This window comes from Dipteris shenzhenensis, chromosome 18 (genome assembly GCF_047967505.1).
Source record: "Dipteris shenzhenensis isolate YYH24624 ecotype China chromosome 18, Dip_SZ_1.0, whole genome shotgun sequence".
NCBI classification, from domain to species: Eukaryota; Viridiplantae; Streptophyta; class Polypodiopsida; order Gleicheniales; family Dipteridaceae; genus Dipteris; species Dipteris shenzhenensis.
The window spans coordinates 31,538,176-31,561,134 of NC_141613.1; the positions used below are offsets into that span (position 1 = coordinate 31,538,176).

Sequence of the window (22,959 nt, forward strand, 5' to 3'; positions counted from 1 at the left end):
TGGAGGTTTCAATAGCTCAAGGTCACTGTAAGCCCGATCGATGCTGAGGACTTTGGGTCTCTTCGTGACAAACTTCACGATACTGCGGGTTGTGGAGAAGATGGCATCAATCCAAGGTATCTTCCCTAGGTCCTCGATCAAAAGATCAAGGCAATGTGAGGCACAGGGTGTCCACACAATCTTAGGGAACTCATCTTCTAACATGGCACCCATTGACACACAATTGCTGCCATTATCTGTCACCACCTGCACCACATGCTCAACACCTATCTCCATAATGGCTGCCCGTAAATGCTCCCAAATATACAACCCTGTAATCACTGTACCTGCAGTGGAAGCGTCTATGGCTCTCAAGAACATGGTTCCCTTGCAAGAAGACACTAAAATATTGTACACATTCCTCTTGCATGCATCTGACCATCCATCGCATAAGAGTGTGCATCCATATTTTTTCCAAGTCTCTTTCAAGGGCTTCATTTGGTCTTCCACACATTCCCTCTCTCTTCTTAGCTCTCTTGTCCGCAAGGCCTCATATGTAGGCCCTTTCCATTCATACCCAATGCGGCTTACGGCTCTCATGGCCTTCCTCCATCGTGTAGTCTTCGCCACATGAAAGGGTATTGCACACTGTATGAAGAGCTTTGTGAGCTCACTAGTGGCCTCCTTCAGTGCTTGCTTTTGCAAGCGTGCTTGAATGCTAGACCTTTGCAGTGATCCTCTTTTCCCCGCACTAGCATCCACACTAATTGATCCATGTGGCAAGGGTGTTCTTGTAGCACTAGGACCCGCGCTCGATGTAGTTGATGCTCCTCTACTTCTCTTTGCAGAACCCAATGTGCTGGCATCATCCAATGGCTCAGTGTCAGCAGCCTCTTCTTCATCTTGCAGCCCTTGTCCTCCACTTTTTGCAGCCAAGGCTGCCATATGCACACGCTTCCATTATGTTAGGCCACCTTTCACTGGAGTAGGCACGAACTCACAAGGTCCTACATCCTTGTTGGGAACACCTGCTAGATGGTCTTTCACCCGTGGGACAGACCCCGTTTTGCTTATGCCGCAATAGTTGCATCTCCACTTCTTGGAGCCACCGCCTCCTTTATAACTATCCAGGAGGGAGACATGGACCCAATAAGCATCTCTCGGCATTGAGGAGGATGGAGAGGTGAGAAGGAGGATGGAGAGGTCAGAAGTGAGAAAGGATGGAGAGGTAGAAGGAGGATGGAGAGCTCAGAGGTAAAAGAGGATGGAGAGGTGGAAGGAGCCTGGAGGATCAGAGGTAGAAGTGAAGGAGGATGGAGAGGTTACAGGTAAGATTAAAGAGAGGATGGAGAGAAGAAGGATGGAGGGATGGAGTCTGGAGAGCAGGCTGCCAAGCTGCAGCTTGCAGGATGGAGAAGATGGAGCAAAGGATGAAGAGGATGGAGAGAGAAGGATGGAGGTCCAAGGAAAATGGGATGGAGAGTCCAAGAGCAAAGGATGGAGGGATGGAGAGAGCTTAGAGAAGGTGGAGAGAGCAGCAAGGATGCACAGGAGGAGTGGAATGGGCGGGAGGCGGCCAAAGATGAAGAGAGGCGGCGAAATCACGTTTTTAGGGTTTAGGGCAAAGCAGGTTTTACGAAACGCCGTTTCCGTTTCGTCGTTTCCGTTTCCGGCCACGAAACGGCCGTTTCGTGCAACTATGTTGCTTATGAACAAACATATCGCCCCACCCAATGCTCGAGGTTCTCACACGAATAAGTCTTCCAGCAAGCTTCCTAAAAAGGGCCATAATTGTTGGCATCATTATAGTTGGGCAGCTTTATGGCAAGTGCAGGAGCTTTTCTTTTTCCATCCCTTGAGGTATGCATACCTCAAGGGATGGAAAAAGAAAAGTGCATACCTCCAATCAGGGTGCTTCCTAGGTTGCTTAATAATCCTCTTCATAATGTAATTAGTTCGGGGTTTAAATGTAATTAGTTCTTCAATGCCCAAGCCATATTATAGGCACCTCAAACTTTTTATTTACTATTGTGCTCGAAACCTCTATATCATTTTCAGAGATGTTTAAGTCCCCTGCAAAGAGCAGTAGAACAATGTATGTGATGTTTTGATTTTAAACTAGAGATTGGTTGTATGGCACTCTGCACAAATATATTGGAGGCAAATCAATTATAATGGGTGAATTAACACAATCAATTACAAAACATCTGTTCCTATTGGCTGTGACTACTTTGGTTATTTGTAAAGTTCATCTCTTAGAATGTATGGATCTTACATTTTTCATGTTTAATGACTCACTTTTGTCTTGTGGGAACACAGGAGTATCTCCACCAACTAGAAGAAGCAAAAAAGAGAGATCATAGACTTCTTGGGCAAGTGCAAGAGCTTTTCTTTTTCCATCCCTTGAGGTATGCATTATTCATTAATTCGCAAACTAGTCTAATTCAAGTTTTCATTGTTAGTGTCCAACTTTGATTCAAAACTTTTCTCCAGTCCAGGGAGCTGCTTTTTCCTTCCTCATGGTGCTCGCATCTATAATAAGCTAGTAGATTTTATTCGTCAGGAGTATTGGGCTCGAGGATACCAGGAGGTTTGCGTTTTACTCTTGTGTTGGAATATACTTTTGAACTGGTTCTTATAATATGATCTCTTAATATTGCTTGAGAAGTACTTGAAAGGTCTTTCATTAAAGGATTGTTATCGCCCTTAAAATTTGTTTCTCCATGGTGCATTATGCTCAAGTAGTTTAAGGCTTTTCATAGAGTTCCACCATATCATAGTCCTTAGCCCCACAAGTTAGTTTATAATCAAAGCAAGGAAATGCTATGAGGATTGACCCTAAATCTCTTCTACTTTGAAACATTGTCACTTTCACTCTTTTCCCTCGCTTGATTTTCAAGGCCTTTTGGCATTTCATTTGTGCAATACACATATTCATTTATTTCAGTTGAATAATATAATTTGGGCATAATTATACAACCTTGTCTTGTCCAAATATGCATCTTCAAGTCAGCAATTGAAAATGGAGCCTTCACATTCATTTTCTGTATATACCAGCTTTCAATTTTTGCAATTGATCACGGGTTGGGAGTTGAGGTTGCAAATGTTGCCAAGATGCATGGATCTGAGTCTCACATGATTATAATTTTGCAGGAGATCTTTGCCTTGGACGTGGGTCCCATTGACATTGTTATGGGATGTGATTGGATGAAATTTCTTGGGTAGTTTAGTGTTGACATGAGTGCAATGATTCTCTATCTCGCACAAAGGCAAAGTGGTGGTGTTGTAGGGTTTGACAGCCCGAAAGATGCAAATGATTTCAGCAAGGTGACTCACTAGGGAACTCAAGAAAAATATTGCTAGATAGGGAGTACCCCTTGGGTGAAAGATATGCACATGCAGATACCAATACCAACAACTATTAATATTTTAAGACCACCATGCAGTAGTCCCACTAGTTTTTTAATCCGTTTTGGTTTTCAACAAATCAAAAAAATGTTATCGAGCGCGTCCTCAAATGGGTGTGCATCAATTTAGCACAACATTGGAGGTCCGTTAATCCATGCTTAATGTTCTCATTTAGGTATGTCCTTGAGTTGAGAAGAATCTCACGTAGTGTACTTTTCAATGATTACTTGGATGCAGGTATATATAGAACAAAGTTTTGATGTTGTTGATATGCCACATCAGTTACCTCCAAAGAGAGATTGACCATGTTGCAGTCTTGGAGCTTGGCAGCAAGCTCATCAATGAGGCTTTGTAATCCCTTTCTAAGGTAGAACGGGAGGAAGTAATAGGGCAGGTGAGGAGTTGCTTGTGAAGAACTTCATTTCTTATTGTCCTGCCCGCACTATACTGAAAAAGAGAGATGTCTCCTACCACATGTGCATTGATTTTCAGATATCTCAACAAGGTCACTATTAAAAACAGGTTTCCGTTCCCCAGGATTCATGACTTGTTGGATGAACTCAAGGGTGCTCAGTTCTTCACTAAGATAGATTTGAGGTCAAGACACCACCATATCAGAGTGAGAGATGGAGGTGAGCACAAGATGCCTTCTGCATAGAATGGGGCGTGTATGAGCTCACACCTTTTAGGCACCGATGAACAAGATATTGCAGCCATCTCTATTCCCTTACATGTTAAAAAAAAAAGACATCGTCACCTACAACAAAAGCATAAAGGAGCACATTGAACATGTGTGCTTGTCCATAGGATCGTTGGGCTTTGGACAAAAGAGCCTATCTAGAGGCAGAGTTGTAGACCTAGGCCTTGAGACAAAGGCTTGCTCTTTAAGAGAGGGACTGGGTCCTAGGGAGTGGGCCCTCCAGTGAGATTCGACGGGTATTAATGTTTAGAGAGGATCTACTCAATGGCACGAGTTCTTTAGAGAGATTATCCATGAACAGAGAGGAAAAATAAAATGCAAGGTAGCAATAAAGCAAAGGTAGGAATGGAGCTGCAGAGGATAGGGTTCATAGAAAGTTGCAATGATGATGGGAGATATAGGCAAGCAGATGCATGAAGATGGAGATGAAGGCAGGGTGAGTTTAATCAAGACAGAGGTGAAGGCAAGCAAGTGGGTGAAGAAGTCTAAATACAACCAGGTAAAGCCTTCCATGACCCCCAATAAAATATTGTGAAAAGGCATACATGAAAGCACTTTGCATTCACTGGTTGGGAGTTATTGCTTCTACATGTGTATGCTATTAGTTGGCTTTGTGGTCATCATGTAGGAGTATGGATTGGAGGTGAAGGATTCAAAGTCTCGAGTATGCATATGAAAATGAATTCATTATTGTAGTCCATACAAGCTAGCTGGGACTTACTATATGTGGCATGTGTGTCATCTCCAACTACCTAGGACTTCCTACATTGCGTTGTACTACACTGGGAGTTATTCCACGTGTCCTCCACCTATTAATCATTATATGGATGCATATTGAAGGTAAAAAACTCTCTTCCAAGAGTAGTTTGTGACTCTATAAAAAATTCTCCCACAAGTAGTGATGATTCTAACTATGAATTAGTATTTGGATGCTTGCATAGGTATGCTAGATCCCTTTGTGCACCCGCACCTGTGCGCAACCTCCCACACACATGCATACATATGCATGTATGAACTTACTCATGTATGTACGCACGTGCCTTAGAGAAAGTTGTTTTTGGGTGTCTTGAAGCCTTTTTGTTGTAGATTTATGAGGTTAACAATTGCACCCTTTTTTTTCTAGATGACGAGATTTTGGACATGTTTGTGGATTTTCGCCTCATTTAGAGTGTTGACAAAAACTCAGTATAGAGACCTTTGTATGTGTGGGTGATTTAGCATATGTTGATACTATGGTCTACACCCCCTGGTGGGCATTGATGACGTCAATGGGGATGCCATAGTAGCTAGTCCTTGCTATGCGTGAGTTTATGGTTTTAAACCTTGCTGAGTGAGATTGAATCTGCACTATGTTTTGTGTTAAGAGGATTGAAATATATGTTAGCAATATACAGATTTAGCAAATATAATGAAAAGTTTGTCCAAATGATTTGCATGTGCATCATCTTTGTTAAAAATGTTTTTTGTAGTACCTTGTCATACACAATCTCCTTTCGTAAGCCTTTTTGTGTGTAGATTTTTGATAATCCTCACTGATATTACATAATGTGTTCTTTCATATGTAGTTGTAATCTCCTCTCATTGGTTTGTCTAAAATACTTCAATTTGTTTTAAGTACAACGATGGCACGTAATGTGACATATTATTCTCTTTCAAGCTAAGATAGCGTTGTTTTTTCAACAATGAATAATCAAGTTTCAACACCTTAAAGGGACTCTCGTGTTCATGGCAATTAGAACCTTGCTTCCTTGTGGTCTAGTCAGTTTCTTATCAATAGATTTTTCTGATTGACATCCCTTATGATGAAAGATCCCTTAGAGGCAGTTTTCTATCATGTTATGTCATCAACATCTAGAATGTCTTATTTTCGTGGGGAGTTTGACTTGTGAACCCAAGTTTGTGACTACTCTTCCTATCACGGGCATCCACACGCCCGTGGCCATGCTAGCTTGTGCCAACGCAACCAGCCAAGTCAACGACCACGTAGGCGTCTATACAGCCACTCAGGCAGCCCTGCACAATCAACAATCAACACACAGTCAATGGGAAGTCAACGCCACACCATCGCAGGTCAGAAAACGCAGGGTTGACTTTTTGGACAAAAGTCAACGTATTGACTCTTGTGACTGACCTGGTCAACAAGGCAACGGTCGGCATTCACCAGCCGACCAAGGTCAACGGTTGGCATTGACCAAGTCGGCCAGGCTGACCTATCATCCTATAATAGAACTGCCTCTGGCCCTCATTCTTCATCCAAACTCAGGCCTTCAAGCCTTCAGAGCAGTAGAGTCAGGCCTCAGCACAGTAGACCAATAGGGTAGCCTCATCCTCTTCAAGGATCTAGTGAGGATTCACCTCCTCTAGGTAGTCTAGTCTTCGTGTTTTGTAGTGAGGGTTTCAGCCCCTTAATACAGTTGTATTTAGCCCTTTGGGCATTCATTATTCAGTTGTATCTATTTCCTCTTCGGAGGTCCACTACATTCTCTCCCTCGGATTCTCTCACTCACATCAACAGCTCACTTTGTGTATTGAGTGCATCATCTTGCAATTGCACTTAGTATTGAACTTGAGAGAGAGTGAGGATAGTCAATCTCTCTCTACATTGGTATCAGAGCTTCAGATTCTTTCTTGAGATAGAGGGTTATCCTATATTTTTTTTGGGGTATCTTGTCCCCACCCCAGATTAGTAGTAGTACCATAGTCCATTAGCCGCTCCCTCCCTTACTTCATCGCGCATCGGGCCGGCTCCCGTCTTCACCCGTAGGTCTTTACACCTTGCGGCATGAAGGGAAAGTTTGTTTCTAGAAGTCAAGGGGATCAGTTCAGTCAGGGACAGCCCCACCGTTTACGGTCCAGACAAGATCTGTTAAGGACACCATGAGCACTAGTGAGCAGTCCAACGAGCAGTCCAACACAGGGGGGGAGAGGGTTCAGTGCCTCCACCACCACCCCCACCACAAAACCCTGTGGACACCTCCATGTCTGCCATGACAGCCATGTTGCAGGCTATGATGCAGATGCAGCAGCAACAGTCCGAGGCTCTCTTCACCCGCATGACTCAGCTTCAGGAGATGCGGGAAGATCGTGAGCAAGCCGCCAGAGAGCGTGAAAGGCTAGCTCAGGAGGCAAAAGAAAAACGCGATCAAGAGGCTCGGGAAGCAAAAGACGAATGCGATTGGGAAGCTTGGGAAGCAAAAGACGAACGTGATTGAGAGGCTCGAGAAGCCAAGGAACTTCGGGACCGCGCGGCTCAGGAGGCCAAGGAGCTCCGAGAATGTACTGCGCTCGAGAAGAGAAGGAAGAACGGGATCGACAGCTTCTCATTTCTCTACTCTGTCAGAGGGGGGAGAAAAGGAGAGACTTCCCCCTTTAGCCAAGCCTTCCTTTCCGGGGAAGCTCAACTTCATACGGTACGATGGTAAGCAAGAACCTTTAGTGTTGACTTCGTGGCTCAATTACTTCAAAAGATATTTTTCAGTGATGTTGCATACGAAGGACAACGAGCAGTGCATCCTAGCATCCATGCACCTCACAAGCAAGGCGGTCACCTGGTGGCTCAAGTGGCATAAGGACCACTATGATGCAGATGAGGAGACACCTCTCTACAGCTGGACGAAATTCGTGAAAGATATTCGATCACGGTTGCTGCCACCGCAGTACCTAGACAAGCTCCAGAGTCAGTCCTACGAGCTACGCTAGGGAGACACCGAGAGGGTGAATCATTATGCCAATAAATTTACTCAGGTTTTTATACAGTTGCAGTTTGAGGACAGCAGTCATAAGCTGAGCAAATTTCTCCATGGGCTGCATACAGACATCTAGTGGTATGTCAGAAGTTTCAAGCCACGGGATTATGAGTGTGCATATGAGCTTGCTCAGAATTTTGAGCTCATGCAGAAGGGTCAAGGATCCAAGCAGGTCAACAGTAAGAAGCCCCAGGATTCCACACCAGGTGATGGTGGGAATGGGCAGCAGAAGAAGAGCTGGATGGTGAAGGATAGCAATGGCTATGGCGAGTACTTGGATACAGCGATAGTTGGTTCCGTACTCGTATGGTTGGCTGAACCATACGCGTATGAAATAATTATTCCATACGCGTATGGTACGGCCAATCATACTTGGCTTTTTTAAAGGAGAAAAACGCGGTTTCCAGAACTTTATGAAAACGTTTTTAAATAAATTTCTTGACTTTAAAATTAATACAAGTTTGAAGTTAAAAATTTTGTAGCTCTTTGCCAATTAAATGTGTACAATGTATATTTTCCTTTTTTTTTTTTGTAAAATTAGGGTCACGTATGATTCAGCCCGAGGGGCTGATCCATACTCCAATCATACTTCCGTACCCGCATGCTGTATGTGTATGGTAACGTATGGAAAAAACTATGGACACGAGCACTCTATGCCAAGGAGAACCGATGCTTCCATTGTCATGTGTCGGGCCATAATAAGAAAGATTGCCCGCATTACCAGAAGCTTCTAAGAGTAGGAGCCGTGTCAAGTGGTTCAACACAGCTTCAACAACCTGAGTAGTCATTGAGGAGCTTGATCAACAACCTCAGTAGTTATCCAGGAGCTTGAAGCTCAGCAAAAGGTGGAGCCTCGCCAGTTTCCCAATATGTTTCAGTTTTATGGACAGGTCGGTGGTAAGAAGGTCCTTATCCTGGTAGACTTGGGTAGTTCCGAGGACATCATCTCCACCAAAGCAGCTCAGAGGGCTCAATTGCCTCTTACGCCAACGGAACCAATGACCTTGAACGGTGCATTTCCAGGGCAGCAGATAGAGAGCAACATGCAGGTCGCTTCAGTCACTCTGAAGATCTTAGGGTGGGTACACAGTCGGCCGCTCAGGGTCGCACCTACTCAGGCAACGGACGTCATCTTGGGAGCACGATGGTGGCACCAGTTTGAAGTCTGACCAGATTATCAACACCACGGCTTGGATGTCAAAATCCTAGGCCATGGGTCCAAGTTCATCTATTGGAGTACATAGTCAGCTGCTCAGGGTCGCACCTACTCAGGCAACGGATGTCATCTTGGGAGCACGATGGTACCAGTTTGAAGATTGACCAGATTATCAACACCACGGCTTGGATGTCAAAATCCTAGGCCATGGGTCCAAGTTCATCTATTGGAGTAAGGGTGTTCCACGTCGACCTTTATCAACCATTCAAGGGGTTCAAGGCTGGCACCAACAAGACACAGTATTACAACAGGATACAGTGTTACAGCAAGATATAGTATTACAGCAGGCAACAGGGTTACACCAAGACCGGGATGCCTCTCTCAAACCCAATCTTCCTCCGTCCCTATCACCTATATGCATCGAGGAAAACCACAGGGAGCATCATCTTGGAATATTAACCCATAGCAAATATCCATACCATAAGCTAGTACCAAATCCAAGCATTCAATGCTTGCAGATCAGGATTCATGAGTTCAGCAACCATTTTCGGATTCAAGAACTAGGCATTCGGATTAGGATTTATCATCCAAGTCTACAACCAACAGTCACCTTAGTCAGCACGATGGGAAGCCTCTTTCTTACCCTAGTTCAAGTTTCAGCAGAAGGGGATGTCACGGGCATCCACACGACCGTGGCCATGCTAGCTTGTGCCAACGTAGGCAGCCAGGTCAACGGCCACGTAGGTGTCCGTATAGCCACTCAAGCAGCCCAGCGCAATCAACAATCAGCACACAGTCAACGAAAAGTCAACGCCACGCCATCGCAGGTCAGAAAACACAGGGTTGACTTTTTGGTCAAAAGTCAATGTCGATTTTTTGGTCGGCCAGGCTGACCTATCAGCCTATAAAAGGGCAGTCTCTAGCCGTCATTCTTCATCCACTCCTCAGGCCTTCAAGCCTTCAGAGCAGCAGAGTCAGGCGTCCCCGCAGCAGACCAACAGGGTAGCCTCATCCTCTTCAAGGATCTAGTGAGGATTCACCTCCTCTAGGTAGTCCAGTTTTGCAGTGAGGGTTTCAGCCCCTTCATACAGTTGTATTCAGCCCTTTGGGCATTCATTATTCAGTTGTATCTATTTCCTCTTCGGAGGTCCATTGCATTCTCTCCCTCTGATTCTCTCACTCACATCCACAGCTCACTTTGTCTATTAAGTGCATCATCTTGCAGTTGCAGTTAGTATTGAGCAGGAGAGAGAGTGAGGATAGTCTATCTCCCGCTACACTTCCTTTGCTCATTGCTTCGTTGGATATTACTCTTTTTTTTTCCAGAGAAAAGAAAACTTGTTTTAATGCTTGAAAAAAACCCGTGCTTCCAGCCTCCATAAAGGACTGAAGACAGTAATTACAATGAAAATGCTGTTTAGAAAACACAGCCTGTTCCGAGGGCAACAGCTCACTGTCTAAGTTGCCTCAAGAATAGGGGCTAACAGCCACGGAGGCGGTCTATACATCCAGTGGATATCACCCACGGAGAAAGTGTAAAAAATCCCTGCAGGCCAAGCCTTGCAGAAGCGGTCCCGCCTTTCCGCGGTCCCTCTCGATCTTGGAGTGCCGCATTGTATATTACTCCTTTGTCGACAATAACATAACTTTTTGTATTTCATAGGTTCCTTGTAGAAGATTTTGTTTGAGGGAAAACTGGTTAGTGTGGTGATATCTTCGTTTGTATCCAAGTGAGATTTTGAGAGTTTCATGGTTTGAAACATCTAGAATTTTGTTATTAAAGTGAGATTTTGAGTGTTTCATGGTTTGAAACATGTAGAATTTTGTTATTATAGGCTTGAAGGTGAAACATTCTCATGGTCTATGGTACAACATTGAACCTTTCTAGGTTGTAAAATGTGCAGTTTTACAGCCTTGGTGAGCCATCCACCAATTATAGCCATGGTTATGGCCACTTTGGGCTCTTGCTTGTCTAATTTCGGGCTTACGAGCTGCCTATATTTTACATTCTTCATAAATTCTTTTGTGTTGGTGATATGAATATTTAAGTGTTTGAATAACTGAACGAGAGTGACTTTGCAGATGTGATACAATGATGAGAAAATGTAGAATGCATGGTTGTGCAAAGGTGTCATTGTTGTCATCTAAAAGTAGTTCTAATTAAACTTTCAGGTCATTTCACCGAATATGTTCAATATGCAACTTTGGGAAACATCCGGTCATGCAGCGAACTACAAGGAAAATATGTTCACATTTGAGGTTTGTGTCAATGCTTCGTGCATGCAGTGTGAATATTGAATACTGCAGGGTAGTACATGTTGTGATGATGGTTCAATTTGCATATAAGCTCTTATACCTAAGCATGACTTGTCCTTTATTTTGTTTGAATTGTAACTCAATTGAGGGTATCGTCTGACTTGTGCTTGGAAAATGCTGTCTTTAGGTTGAAAAGCAAGAATTTGGTCTTAAACCTATGAATTGCCCTTCACATTGCTTGATGTTTCAACATAGGGTCCGTTCCTATAGAGGTTGGATTCTCTTCTCTCTCTCTCTCTCTCTCTCTCTCTCTCCCCCTTCCCCCCCCCCCGGCAGTCCTCCCAAAAAAGAAAAAGACTTTATTGTGCTGTTTGCTTCTTATATAATTGTGATTAATATGGTGACTTTTAGAGATCTTGTTGGGCCACACATTGGGTTGTCAAGAGAGATTTTCACGACTCTCGATCTCTTTCTCTCTGTTTCAGAGAGACAAAGGAATATATAGAGACAAAAAATGATGGCATCAACGGTAGCTATTACAGCCCTCCTGCTGACAGTCCACTGAGGGATGAGCTGGCCGACTGCTCCTGGTGGATCCCGATTGGTCTGCTGCTACTGCCAGCTACCCTGACCTGCCACATGGCAGTCTGTTGGCTGCATCATCTGCTGTACGTTTATGTGGCAGGTCTGGACAGGCTGCAGACCTGTACCAGCATCTGTACCTGCCCTGCCCCTGTACCCCATTTGTACATGCAGGTGATGTCAGCAGCCTGCATATGACATCAGCAGTACATACAATCTGTATGGTTGCTGGACGGCTTCCTGTTGTTGGGGCAGCAGGGAGTTTGAGCAAGGAAGCCATGCCATGGGCTGACAGATGCCCATGACAATGTCTATATCTACTGCTTACATATATATACAGGGAATGTTTGACTGCCAGATGTGCAATTGTTGGAAGTGGAACCAAGCCATTTGAAATTAGCAAGAAAACAAAATATTTGATGGCGTTTCTCACATTGGTAGTGTCACTTTTTACTGCTTCAGAAGAGTGATGTGATCATGATTCCTGGTTGACTTTGTTGCTTGCAGAATTGCCGCTTCGGCTAGCAGACTTTGGAGTACTACATCGGAATGAACTTAGTGGTGCTCTGACAGGACTGACAAGGGTCCGGCGATTCCAACAGGTAAATCCTTGAACGACTCATAACCTGTTGTTTTGGGTGACTGGATTTCATGTATTTTTTGGTGTGTTGATGTCTCTTGTGCTTCATTGCTGAGTTTGTATCACGTAGTAGTGCTATTATGGCTGAAGGAGCCTGCACTTGCAGGCAAAATAGCCCTCCAGGAAATTGTATTCCAAGTATGGATTTATAGTAGTTTGCCAAGGCTAGAGAGATATAGGTGAACAAGAAGTTGGCTTGGTGTTTTTTAATGTTGTGGCCTGTGTAAAGCTTGTATGATGTTATTGTCTGGATCAAGATGTGTGGATTGTACAGGTCAGACTTTTTTTTCCCTTTCTTTTGTGGTTTGCTATCCCCCAGTATTGCTTTTTCATTTTCTAAGTTGGCTGTAAGCCTTGTCTGCTACTGCGAGTCCTTGTCACTTGTACGGGCATTTGTGATTAGCTTCAGCAGGAAACAATCCTTCAACTGTAAGTTGCGGTGCCTTTTTTGCAATGTGAGTTAGATATGTGCTTATGCAGGATTTATGAATGCACACTACATTTGGATTTCCGTACCAGATTACCAGTTACAAGACATTGTGTTCAATTATTCCATTGTATTATGTGGTCATTGTCTGCAAAAGAGTTTCCACAGTCTAAAATGAAGATGCAACTAGTTTACATAAAGAGAGTTTATGTTGTACAGTCTCAACCAGGCAGATTGCATCCACAGGAGAAGCTGACCTGCATATGTGGCTTTTTATTAAGAGCGGAGACATCAAGTTGCTTTTCAGCTTTCTACATATTGTTACCTGTTCTATCAAGTAGCCAAGAAACATCTTAGATGCTGAAGTAGCATTTCTTGTAAAAGAATGATCTTGGCGCTGTTTACTGTTGCTTGTGCTGATAGTCTGAATTTGTGTTATGGTTTCTTCTTGCAGGATGACGCCCATATATTTTGCATGGAATCTCAGGTGCAAACCTACTCTTTGTAGAATTATGTCCTGCTCAAAGCATTCCTTCTGTAACGTGCAAACATGATCACTTTGGAAAGTTATGTCTAGTCATACCTTTAAGCATGGTATATGATGCATTCTTATTCTATCACTGAGAATTTATGGTAGTCTGTCATGTATTGGTTTGATAGTGCATTCTAAAGCTACCAAAATGGATTAGATGTAGAATTTTGTGCTCTAGATAAGATAGTGTACCCCTGCAAATCAGAATCTGATGCTGATCTTGGAACTGCACCATAGTTATCAGGGAATGGAACATTCTGAGAACGTCAGATGCCGGAACGGGGAAACGGGAACGGGAACGCCACGGCATATGACACGTCATCATATGGCATAAAACTATACTAGAATCCATAGAATGCAGTCTACTCTTGACCTAGGAGTACGCAAGCATGAGGGAAATGAGTTGAAGCTCCAAAGGGAGAAATGGATAGCAAATTGAAAAATAGTTAGATATCGTGCAAGACCTTATGATCCTCACTTAACACTCCTTCTCCACCCTTAATTGATTGGCTGAATGAGTTATATCTAGGTAAGCTTGAATCAATTTCCCCTCCCGTCCTGTTTCCAACCAAGTAAATGCACCAACTTCTCCGAGATCAACCGAGTCCATATTCTCCATCTTCTCATTTTGGCTCTTCAACTCCCTACCTTTCATAAGACAAAAATCCATAGAATATTTTTGAGTTTTAAGCTTTGGAATGTCTCATAAGCTATGCTTCGAGTACGTGGATAACCAAATGGTATCCCTAATATATGGGAGGACCAGTTCTATAAACAAAAAACTTCAAATTTTATTTAAAAAAGGATTTTTAAAGGGGAGAAACGTTCTTGTTACCAGGGAACGCATTCCAGAAACGTTCCGGGAACCAGGGAACGCGTTCTGGAACGTTCCTTGGCATTCCCCCTTTTCCTTGGCATTCCCCCTTTTTCAGACGTTCCACACGCGTTCCAGACATCCTGGAACGTGCCTCTCTCTGGAACGGCGTTCCCTCATTCCAGGACGGGGGAACGGCGTTCCTTGGTAACTATGACCTGCACCGACCTCAATACATACTATGAAAGCCTATATGACAATTATGGGCAATCGCATGGGATACGCATTGCCATTTGAAGGATAATTTTTTTTGAAGTATCTTTTTGAGATTCAAATCACGTTTTTGATGACTTAATCATCAAAAGCAACCTGATCTCATCCTTAAAAAAGAAGCTTGCCTAGAAGTTTGAGATGAGAGACTTGAGCTAACTCCATTAATAGCTCGAAATTGAGGTTTGGCAGAAAGAAGATAGCATATTTGCTAAAAGAGAAGCTAGCCTTTGAGATGTGAGACTTCGCCTTACTTCACCATGCTTAGGAATTGATTGGTTTCATAAAGTGAAGCTAGTCGTTAAGTTTAAGATGGAGGAATGCAAACCACCATCTCACGAAGTTTAAGGCGCTTTTGAAACGACCTCCTTAGAGCTTCTACTTCTTGCGCGCAGCTCTCTTTCAGCCTGTCCCTTTGTTGGGTCCCTTTGCCAATTCCTTGCTCTGTGACCTCTCTACACCCTTTCACCGCCCCCCTTTTGCTGTCCTTTGCTGTAGCCTGGAGTGTGTGCGAGTTAGTGTCATACTCTTAGGCGCTAAGTACCACTGCCATATGCTACTTAGTATATTTTGGTATCAATGTCATATTTAGTACTATTAAGGTATTACCTGTCATGCTCTTAAGTACTATTTAGATACTGGTTGGTTTTCTGCTCACTTTTCTTCTCAGTTCTGTCTGCTAAATTCTTTAGTCCTCAGTTTCGCGGATTTTCTCAGCTATATGCAGCCCTCTTGCTTTGGGCTTTCTGACTTGTTTTCCTATTCATAATCCAGGGCTGTTAATACACCTTCTTTCCTCCTCTTATCCTGCTCTTTTACTGCATTGTTGCTGGTTTTTCATCTCTCCAAATGTCAGAGTTTATAGGCCTTTCTCACTTGAGTGTTCATAGTTTTGAGTGTGAGATACATAGCTCAGTTTGAGGGGGTTTTCCTGTGTTAAGATGGCTGCCAATCAGTTTGAAAAAACTTGTACCAAAGAAAGTAGCTTCAAATAAAATGCGGAAAGTATGTGATGGGTTAGGATGACCCTCTTCATGTCTCGCATGAGGCACAACTGGTTTGTGAGGTTATGCATGAGGGTTTTGAAAAGATTGTAATGATCCTGCTCCTACAGTCTGCAAGTTGGCCATTGGTTTGGTCCTAAAAATGCCCCACTAGAGGGGGCATGGGGCAAATTACTGGTTTGGGTTTAAAAGTTGCCCCACTAGATGGGGCAATGGGGGCGAGTGAAGAGGGGGGATGCCACGTGACATTTCCATCCCTTGGATGCATTTAGCAAGGTAGCTTGTGGAAGGTCCTAGGAAGAAATCACATAAGGCGGCGGGATGACGAGGAGTTCATGGGAGAAGAGAGGAGATGCGCTTTGGTGTCGCGGGCTGTGTATGGACTGGCGCACGGATGTACGGATAGAAGAGTAGGTCGACATTGCAATTTATGAGCGGCTGTATAGAATCCAATATATAGTGTGGCTGTACAAGATTTCATGGGCTGTACAGGCTGTAATTTATGAGCGGCTGTACGGAATCCAATATGTGTACGGTTGGTACAGGACTCCAAGGTAGTGCTGGTCCAAAGGCTGCGTACAGATGGCATAGTATGGATAGTAGTGTACGGTTGTATGACAACATACGTTAAATGTACGGTGAGCAGCTAGTGCTAGGGCTTGGGGGCTGTCCTACAAGATACGATCCCGAATCAGGAGATGTCCCCTCCGAGCCACGAGCTGAGCTACTGGCACGAACTCCCAACCAGATCTTGACCAGCCTGGTGTCCCATACCACAAGGTGGTGCCTAGAGGCCTTGGATCTGTTGCTGGGCCTTGGGCTACGCTAAGATGTAGGCTCGCGCCCGCGACTCAATCCAAGATCAGTCCTAGCACTAGGGAACGAGACTTGCTCCCATCGGCTCACTGAAAATTGAACCTTTGGGCCCCTTATATAGACTCGGGCCTAATGCGCCAAAAATAGCGGAGACCCCTAACTGGTTCGCATCCTTGCTAATGAAGATTTACCTTTTGCTCTTGGGATCCAAAATAAAAAATTCTTAGATGAGAAATTGTAGTCTTTTTAAGATATTAAGGTTTTTATGGAGTCTTTCCTTCCATTGCTCTGACTTTTTTCTATTCAAGAGATGGATATCCATGTTTGCTGCCTCACCCCAAAAAGATCTAGGAAGCTTCTCCCTCCCCTCAGTTAGTTTTGAGAATCTAAATCTTCGTCCCTAAATCTTAACTCGTGCCTTCTACTCTTGGATCTTGGTGAAAGAGTTGAGACTTCGTAGCAATACAAAAGATTCAAGTCATTTTACTAAAATCATCAATAAAGGTTAAATGGTATCCATCTCTTGAAATTGACATTGTGGACATCTTTTCATATATATTTGAGTGTACTAGCTCAAGTGAACTTTGGCTTGTTCTATGCCTTGTTTAGGAATGCCTCCCAATGTTGCTTTCCCTCCATGCAAGCTTATCAACCTTTTGCACTATTTGCAATAATGCTTTCCATCCATGCAGGCTTAGAAAACTTTTGCATTATCTACAATATGTGGAATTCCATCCCCAAGGCTAGATTTCTTCATTTCTAAAGTGCTCCATAGCTCACATTCCCAAACTTTTCATGCCACAACTTTGAATTGGTTGTATCCACTTGAGCCATCAAGGAGACCATTTGGACAACAACCCGAACTATGCAAAAGAAACTTAAAATCCGTGCGCATGACATGATTCGTGGGCACAACTTGCTAAGGCATGTGTTAGTCACTTTGCTAACAGTTTGGGAGTGTTATTTCGCAGTCACATGTTGTGATGTATGCACGGCATAAACTCCTTTAACATGTCAGTCCAATTCTGTGTCCTCAAAAGGCTATGCAACTTGGAGTTCTTTTAAAGGATAGATAATTGAAAGATGCCGTCAAATCATGTGGCAAATGGAAATACCCGGGTTGGGAAGGTCTTACAATGGAGTTCTTTTTGCAGTATTAGGATGTCATTTCACCTGCACTATTATGTATGGTGCTTGGGAAACTTAACAAATGCAAGGGTCAATTAAATGATCCCCAACAAACATTTTTGTGAGTCTTTTGGTAATTAGAGGCTAATTACACTTACGCCCATAGTTTTTTCCATACGCTATCATATGCATACATCATACGGGTACAGAAGTATGATTGGAGTACGGTTCAGTCCCTAGGGCGAATCATACATGACCCTAATTTTATAAAAAGAAAGAAAAGAAAATACATTGCACAAAACTTTCAGCTTCAAACTTGTATTAATTTTAAAGCTGGTTGCCACATCTGACAGAGAGTCATGCACAAGCTGGTTGCTAAGAAAATAGTGACTCGTAGCAAAGGTTTTTTGCACGAGGGTTTACAAGTGCTTAGTATGGGTTCATTTCCTGCAAAGGTATTACAGATAATATTGTGAATGCTTATGTGGGGATTAAATATGCCAAGTACAATGAGTAAGGTGTTCTCTTATTGCGAGTGATATCGTCAAAGCTTTTGATATTGTACAATGGTGTTTCATCTCATAGACTGAGATCTCTAGAATTTTGGGAAAAAATATCATAGACTGAGGTCTATGAACTCTTCTTGTTCAGTACATCAAGGCTGCCGTCTTAGTGCTTTATTTTGTGCAATAGTACTCATCCTATGCTTCAATACATGGATCACTTAATACCTACATGTGCTTTGCATGGACTAGAGATAGATTGCGCAAGCGTATGCTGATGATTCCTTCTTAAAGTATTGAAAGGGATCTTTCACGCCTCATGCTTGCATTGTCTTTGTATGGTTTGGCAGTTGGTCTACAAGTAAATTTTCAAAAGTCTAAGCATCTTCCTTTGCTTGTGAAAAATAGGCATCATATTTCATGGCCAGGAAGATTGTTTTACCCATGCAGCTTGAACGTCATCTGGTTACTATTTGTGGTGGACAATCACTCGTTACCAACAAATCGATTGGGTGCTTGACAAGCTTAAGAAGTAGTTTTATTTACCCCTAATGATGTTTGCCAAGCAAGATATCTCGTGCTTCACGTTAATATCATGGAGCTTTTCTGGTGGTCACGTGTTTGACGTAAATGTTAGAATTATTGGCATATTCTAGGCAGCTGCCAATGTAATCCATAAGTGAGTTAGTGGGTTAGTGTGGTTTTGTCACTAAGACAAAACCACCTCCTCACTTGTAGTCTTGCAATCTTATCTATTCTAGTTCAACGTTTTGCTCTCTGCTCTCTCTTGCTTCTTGCTCCCAACATTCAACAGTAAAGTCCTCAGGCCACGTTTTGTGGATCACCTTTGCTCACCAAAAATGCATTAGGGTTAATATATTATATATTCATATGCATCCTTATAGTGATAAGAATACGTACCTATGTTGTCTCTGCCAGGAGAAGAATGCTATCTCATAATATGTCAATCTGCTCAACTGTTACATGCCTGACTCATCCTGACTCATGCACGTCTTTTGTTCGGCTTTTTCCTTTGTTGATACTGTACTTGGGATTTGCAGATTGCAGATGAAGTAAAAGGAGTCCTAGACATGCTGCAACGAGTGTACGATATTTTTGGTTTTACTTTTGAGCTCATGCTATCAACAGTATGTTTTTTCAACATTAGCTATAGTATCATCCCACTTGCTAGATTTTCTTGTTCTAGTTGTAGAATACATTGCTCTTTTTCTGTCATGTGTCACCACACGAAGGAATGAATTCGTAGATTTTGATACCTTTATTAAAAGCATGGTTGTACAATGTTTATAGAGACCAGAAAAATACCTGGGGGAGATTGAGACTTGGAATCTAGCTGAGAGTTCCCTTACAGATGCCTTGAATGCATTTGGAAAGCCCTGGCAGGTACCCTTGATCTGGGGACGTGTTTACTTTCGTTTGAAAATAGGCTATCTTTATTTTCACTTTGATGCTTAAAATTGCTCGTGGGTTTGCAGATCAACGAAGGCGATGGAGCCTTCTACGGTCCAAAAATTGATATCCATGTTTTTGATGCACTGAAACGGAAGTTCCAATGTGGTACTTTACAGGTACATTGTAATGGAAACTCTAATAGTCAGAATCCATGTCTTGTTGGTGGATTTCAATGCTATCTATGCAAGTGCAATGAATGTGTATCATTCATTGTGCTGCAAATTCACTCCCTATGGTCGTTTAGTTTCCTGGCAGCTCTCCAATCACAAGTTCTCTTTTAGGAGTGTGGTCTTGTGCAGGCATAACTTAAAATTTGTTGCTAGACAGGTAGCTTAGTGACTTTCAGCTGAAGGATGATTAACTCAGTATCTATATTTTTGCGTAAACTTCCAGGGCAAACAAGTGAATGATTAAATGTAATAGATACTTCTGTGTGCATGCGCAAATGTTCGTATGTATGTATTTCTTTTTCTCTATTTCTGTAGATGTCTATATGTGTCCTCTGTGTCTGTGGGCATGCGCGCGTGTGTGTAGAGGGTTTCGAGACTTGGAAGCCTGCTTTGCAACCTGCGTTTCTCCTGCCAGGAACAAGTTTCCTGACTGAAATTTTGGGTGGTTACTATGTTTCAAAGAGACTCATGCTCTGTGAAGGACGTTTCTGCTATCCATAGGATAATGCCCTGGAGAAGACTCCATGTCAGAGCGTGAAGCTTCTTTTTCACTCGCTTACTGCTACCCTCTAGACATGGAAGCTTGCTTTGCAACCTGCGTTTCTCCTGCCAGGAACTAGTTTCCTGACTGAAATTTTGGGTGGTTACTATGTTTCAAAGAGACTCATGTTCTGTGAAGGAGGTTTCTGCTATCCATAGGATCATGGGTGCCCTGGAGAAGACTCCATGGCAGAGCGTGAAGCTTCTTTTTCACTCGCTTGCTGAAGCTGCTTTCTCACCAGCTTGTTCCATGCAGTCTTGCTGTGATGTTCAGTGGCTAGCCATGGGCAATATTGACTTCTTTGTAGATCGATGAGTCTATGTTGTTTTGGTGCACACCATTACAATTTTCTTGGCAATTCCACACTGTTATTGTTGGACTATTTTCTTGTGCAATGTGAGTCTGCTGGTGTGTTCAAACTTCAGATGGTACTTTTCTTTTGGAGAGGAGACGGTTGTCATTTCTCTAGTCTGCACTGTGTCGGTACTCGTCATACGAATCTTTTTGAAATTCCACAGTATTGGTTTTTGGGCTTTTGTCTTGTTCAATGTGTCTGGTGACTTCGAAATTTTAGATGAATAGGCTGCACAAAATTTCTTTCACAGGCCTGAATTTCTGACAGGCCTTGTGTCACTCTTGAAGCTTCAACGAGTTTGCTCTGTATCATAGACAGCTCTAGGAAATCCAGCACATGGAAATAAATAGACGTATGGCATATAGAATGCAAAACAAGGTTCTGTCAGGATAGTGGGTGAATTTGACAAGGGACATAAGGGTCTACCAAATTTAGTTATGAAGGTGGAGCTTTCTTTGGACTTGAGCTTCCTTACCTCTTAAGTCTTCATGTCTCTTATTAAAGGGTTTAACCTGTTCATTATCAATATGGAAGGTAAGTTTGCATGCCTTTAGTTTTGATCTTCTTGATCTGTCTTGTCATGGCAATCACAAAGGTACATGTTGCAATTCTGTTTCTTATGTTAAGTCCAACTTCAATGGTTGGTAGTACAGTTGGATTTTCAACTTCCACGACGTTTCGACTTATCCTTCTCTACTGAGGATGAGGCCAGGAGGGAGAGACCTGTTATGATTCATAGGGCAATACTAGGATCAGTTGAACGGATGCTTGCAATGCTGCTTGAACACTATGCTGGCAAGTGGCCATTTTGGTTGAGCCCTCGGCAAGTTATTGTCTGCCCTGTATCAGCAAAATTTACCGATTATGCTTTGAAGGTAAATTTCAGAAGTAAAAGTCGTTCATTTCTTTGTTAAGGACTTGCCTTGTTTGCTGATTAGCTGCACGTGTCTTTATCTGACATGGCAATTTCTTCTTTGTCAGGTCCGCGAGCAGGTGCACCAGGCAGGCTTTTATGTCGATGCAGATATTTCTGACAGAAAACTTGACAAGAAGGTGCATGCTGTACTGGGAATATGTGTTGATTTGAAGCAATTACTAGAATAATACCAAACCATGCAGGAGGCTTCTGTTTTTGTGCTGTATCTATGGCCAACTCTTATTTCTTTTGAATACACTTAACCAGATACGGGAGGCACAATTGGCACAGTATAATTATATCCTGGTGGTTGGAGAAAAGGAAGAGAGCTCTGGCAATGTAAGGCATCATCAATCATTTTTTCTTTATTGTTGATTGACCTTTCCATTAGATCATTTGAGATTCTAACTTCTAAAGGAAACTAATTGGGAAATGGAAATGGGTCAGGTCAATGTGCGTACTAGAGATAACGTGGTGCATGGTGTAAAGACGATGGAGCAACTGTTGAGCGAATTCAAGGCTGAAGCTGAAGCACACCGTTGAATTCGTCATGGCGGTGATAATGGCTGGTTGATTCACTGCTGCATGTATTGACTACAGTGTAACCTCCATTCACAAAGTAGTATTTTTATGTCATTCTTTGTTCTGTAGCCAACGTTGAATTAAGCTAGCTATATTTTTATCCTGATTGTATTGTCTACATGGATTCATTTCTTTGCCACACCTGTTATCTGTCGAATAGTTGGTGAAATTGCACAGCAGTTGTGCAATTATTTGAGATCTATTTGAATATCACACCATGCAACAAATGCTCCTTTTACAGAGCTTGTTTTCATAGTAGCTCCACTTGTGCAGTTGGTTATAAAAAACAATGTCAGAAAACCTGGCAAACTGATGTTTTAAGTGTGGGGAGCTCATGGAATGGCCCAATTGGCAGCTCAGTGGTGGATAAGAGCAAAATTGTTGTTAGTAAAAACAATTTCCATGCATGGCGGGCAACACTTCTAACATCGATGTGATCTGATAACATCTTTATTAACTTCTTCGTGGTCTGCATTGACTCTCATGTGAGTCAACCAAAAGTTATATTAACATTGCTTACTTGCGCCTGCCTTTAGAGCGAGGGCAGCTCCTTAATGGAGAGAGGATTTTAGAATTATCAAATTTTAGATGATGCTGGGGAGAAAAAACTATTTAATACTTGTGCATGAGCTTTGTTCTTGACTTCTCAAAAATTCAATTAATTAGTCTTTCAAGTGTCATCTAGATTGACTAATTAACCTAAGTTAAGCCTCCTCTCCGCCCTTGCCGTCTGCCCCTCCACATGTTCCCTCCACTCAGCCCCCCTCGCCATCTTCGCTTCTCTGCCTCCGTTCAAGCCCCTCTCTCGCTGTCTCTCTCCCCCTCCCCCTCTCCCTCATCGCCATGCTCCCCTTACCCTGAACAATGCCCCTTCGCACATGCTGCTGCCCCTCCCATCCTGAGCAGCACCTCCATCTCCTCCCTCTGCCTCCCCCCTTGCAACCGTTAGCCTTCCGGAACC

At 43.0% G+C, this 22,959-nt stretch overlaps 1 protein-coding gene across 1 annotated transcript in view; it reads left to right on the forward strand.

Moving 5' to 3' along the window:
• The window catches only part of LOC147891110 (threonine--tRNA ligase, mitochondrial 1-like), a 53,375-nt gene extending 30,781 nt beyond the window's left edge, over positions 1-22,594 (forward strand). Inside the window, exons 9-21 of the mRNA XM_087389385.1 lie at positions 2,299-2,387; positions 2,473-2,569; positions 11,162-11,248; positions 11,433-11,517; positions 12,335-12,429; positions 13,349-13,381; positions 19,023-19,109; positions 19,273-19,365; positions 19,458-19,550; positions 21,154-21,375; positions 21,482-21,553; positions 21,684-21,755; positions 21,864-22,594. Of these exons, the coding sequence (XP_087245511.1) occupies positions 2,299-2,387; positions 2,473-2,569; positions 11,162-11,248; positions 11,433-11,517; positions 12,335-12,429; positions 13,349-13,381; positions 19,023-19,109; positions 19,273-19,365; positions 19,458-19,550; positions 21,154-21,375; positions 21,482-21,553; positions 21,684-21,755; positions 21,864-21,959 (1,221 nt within the window). The 3' untranslated portion in view covers positions 21,960-22,594. The remainder of the gene's footprint in view (positions 1-2,298; positions 2,388-2,472; positions 2,570-11,161; positions 11,249-11,432; positions 11,518-12,334; positions 12,430-13,348; positions 13,382-19,022; positions 19,110-19,272; positions 19,366-19,457; positions 19,551-21,153; positions 21,376-21,481; positions 21,554-21,683; positions 21,756-21,863) is intronic.
• The last annotated feature ends 365 nt before the right edge of the window (positions 22,595-22,959 follow it).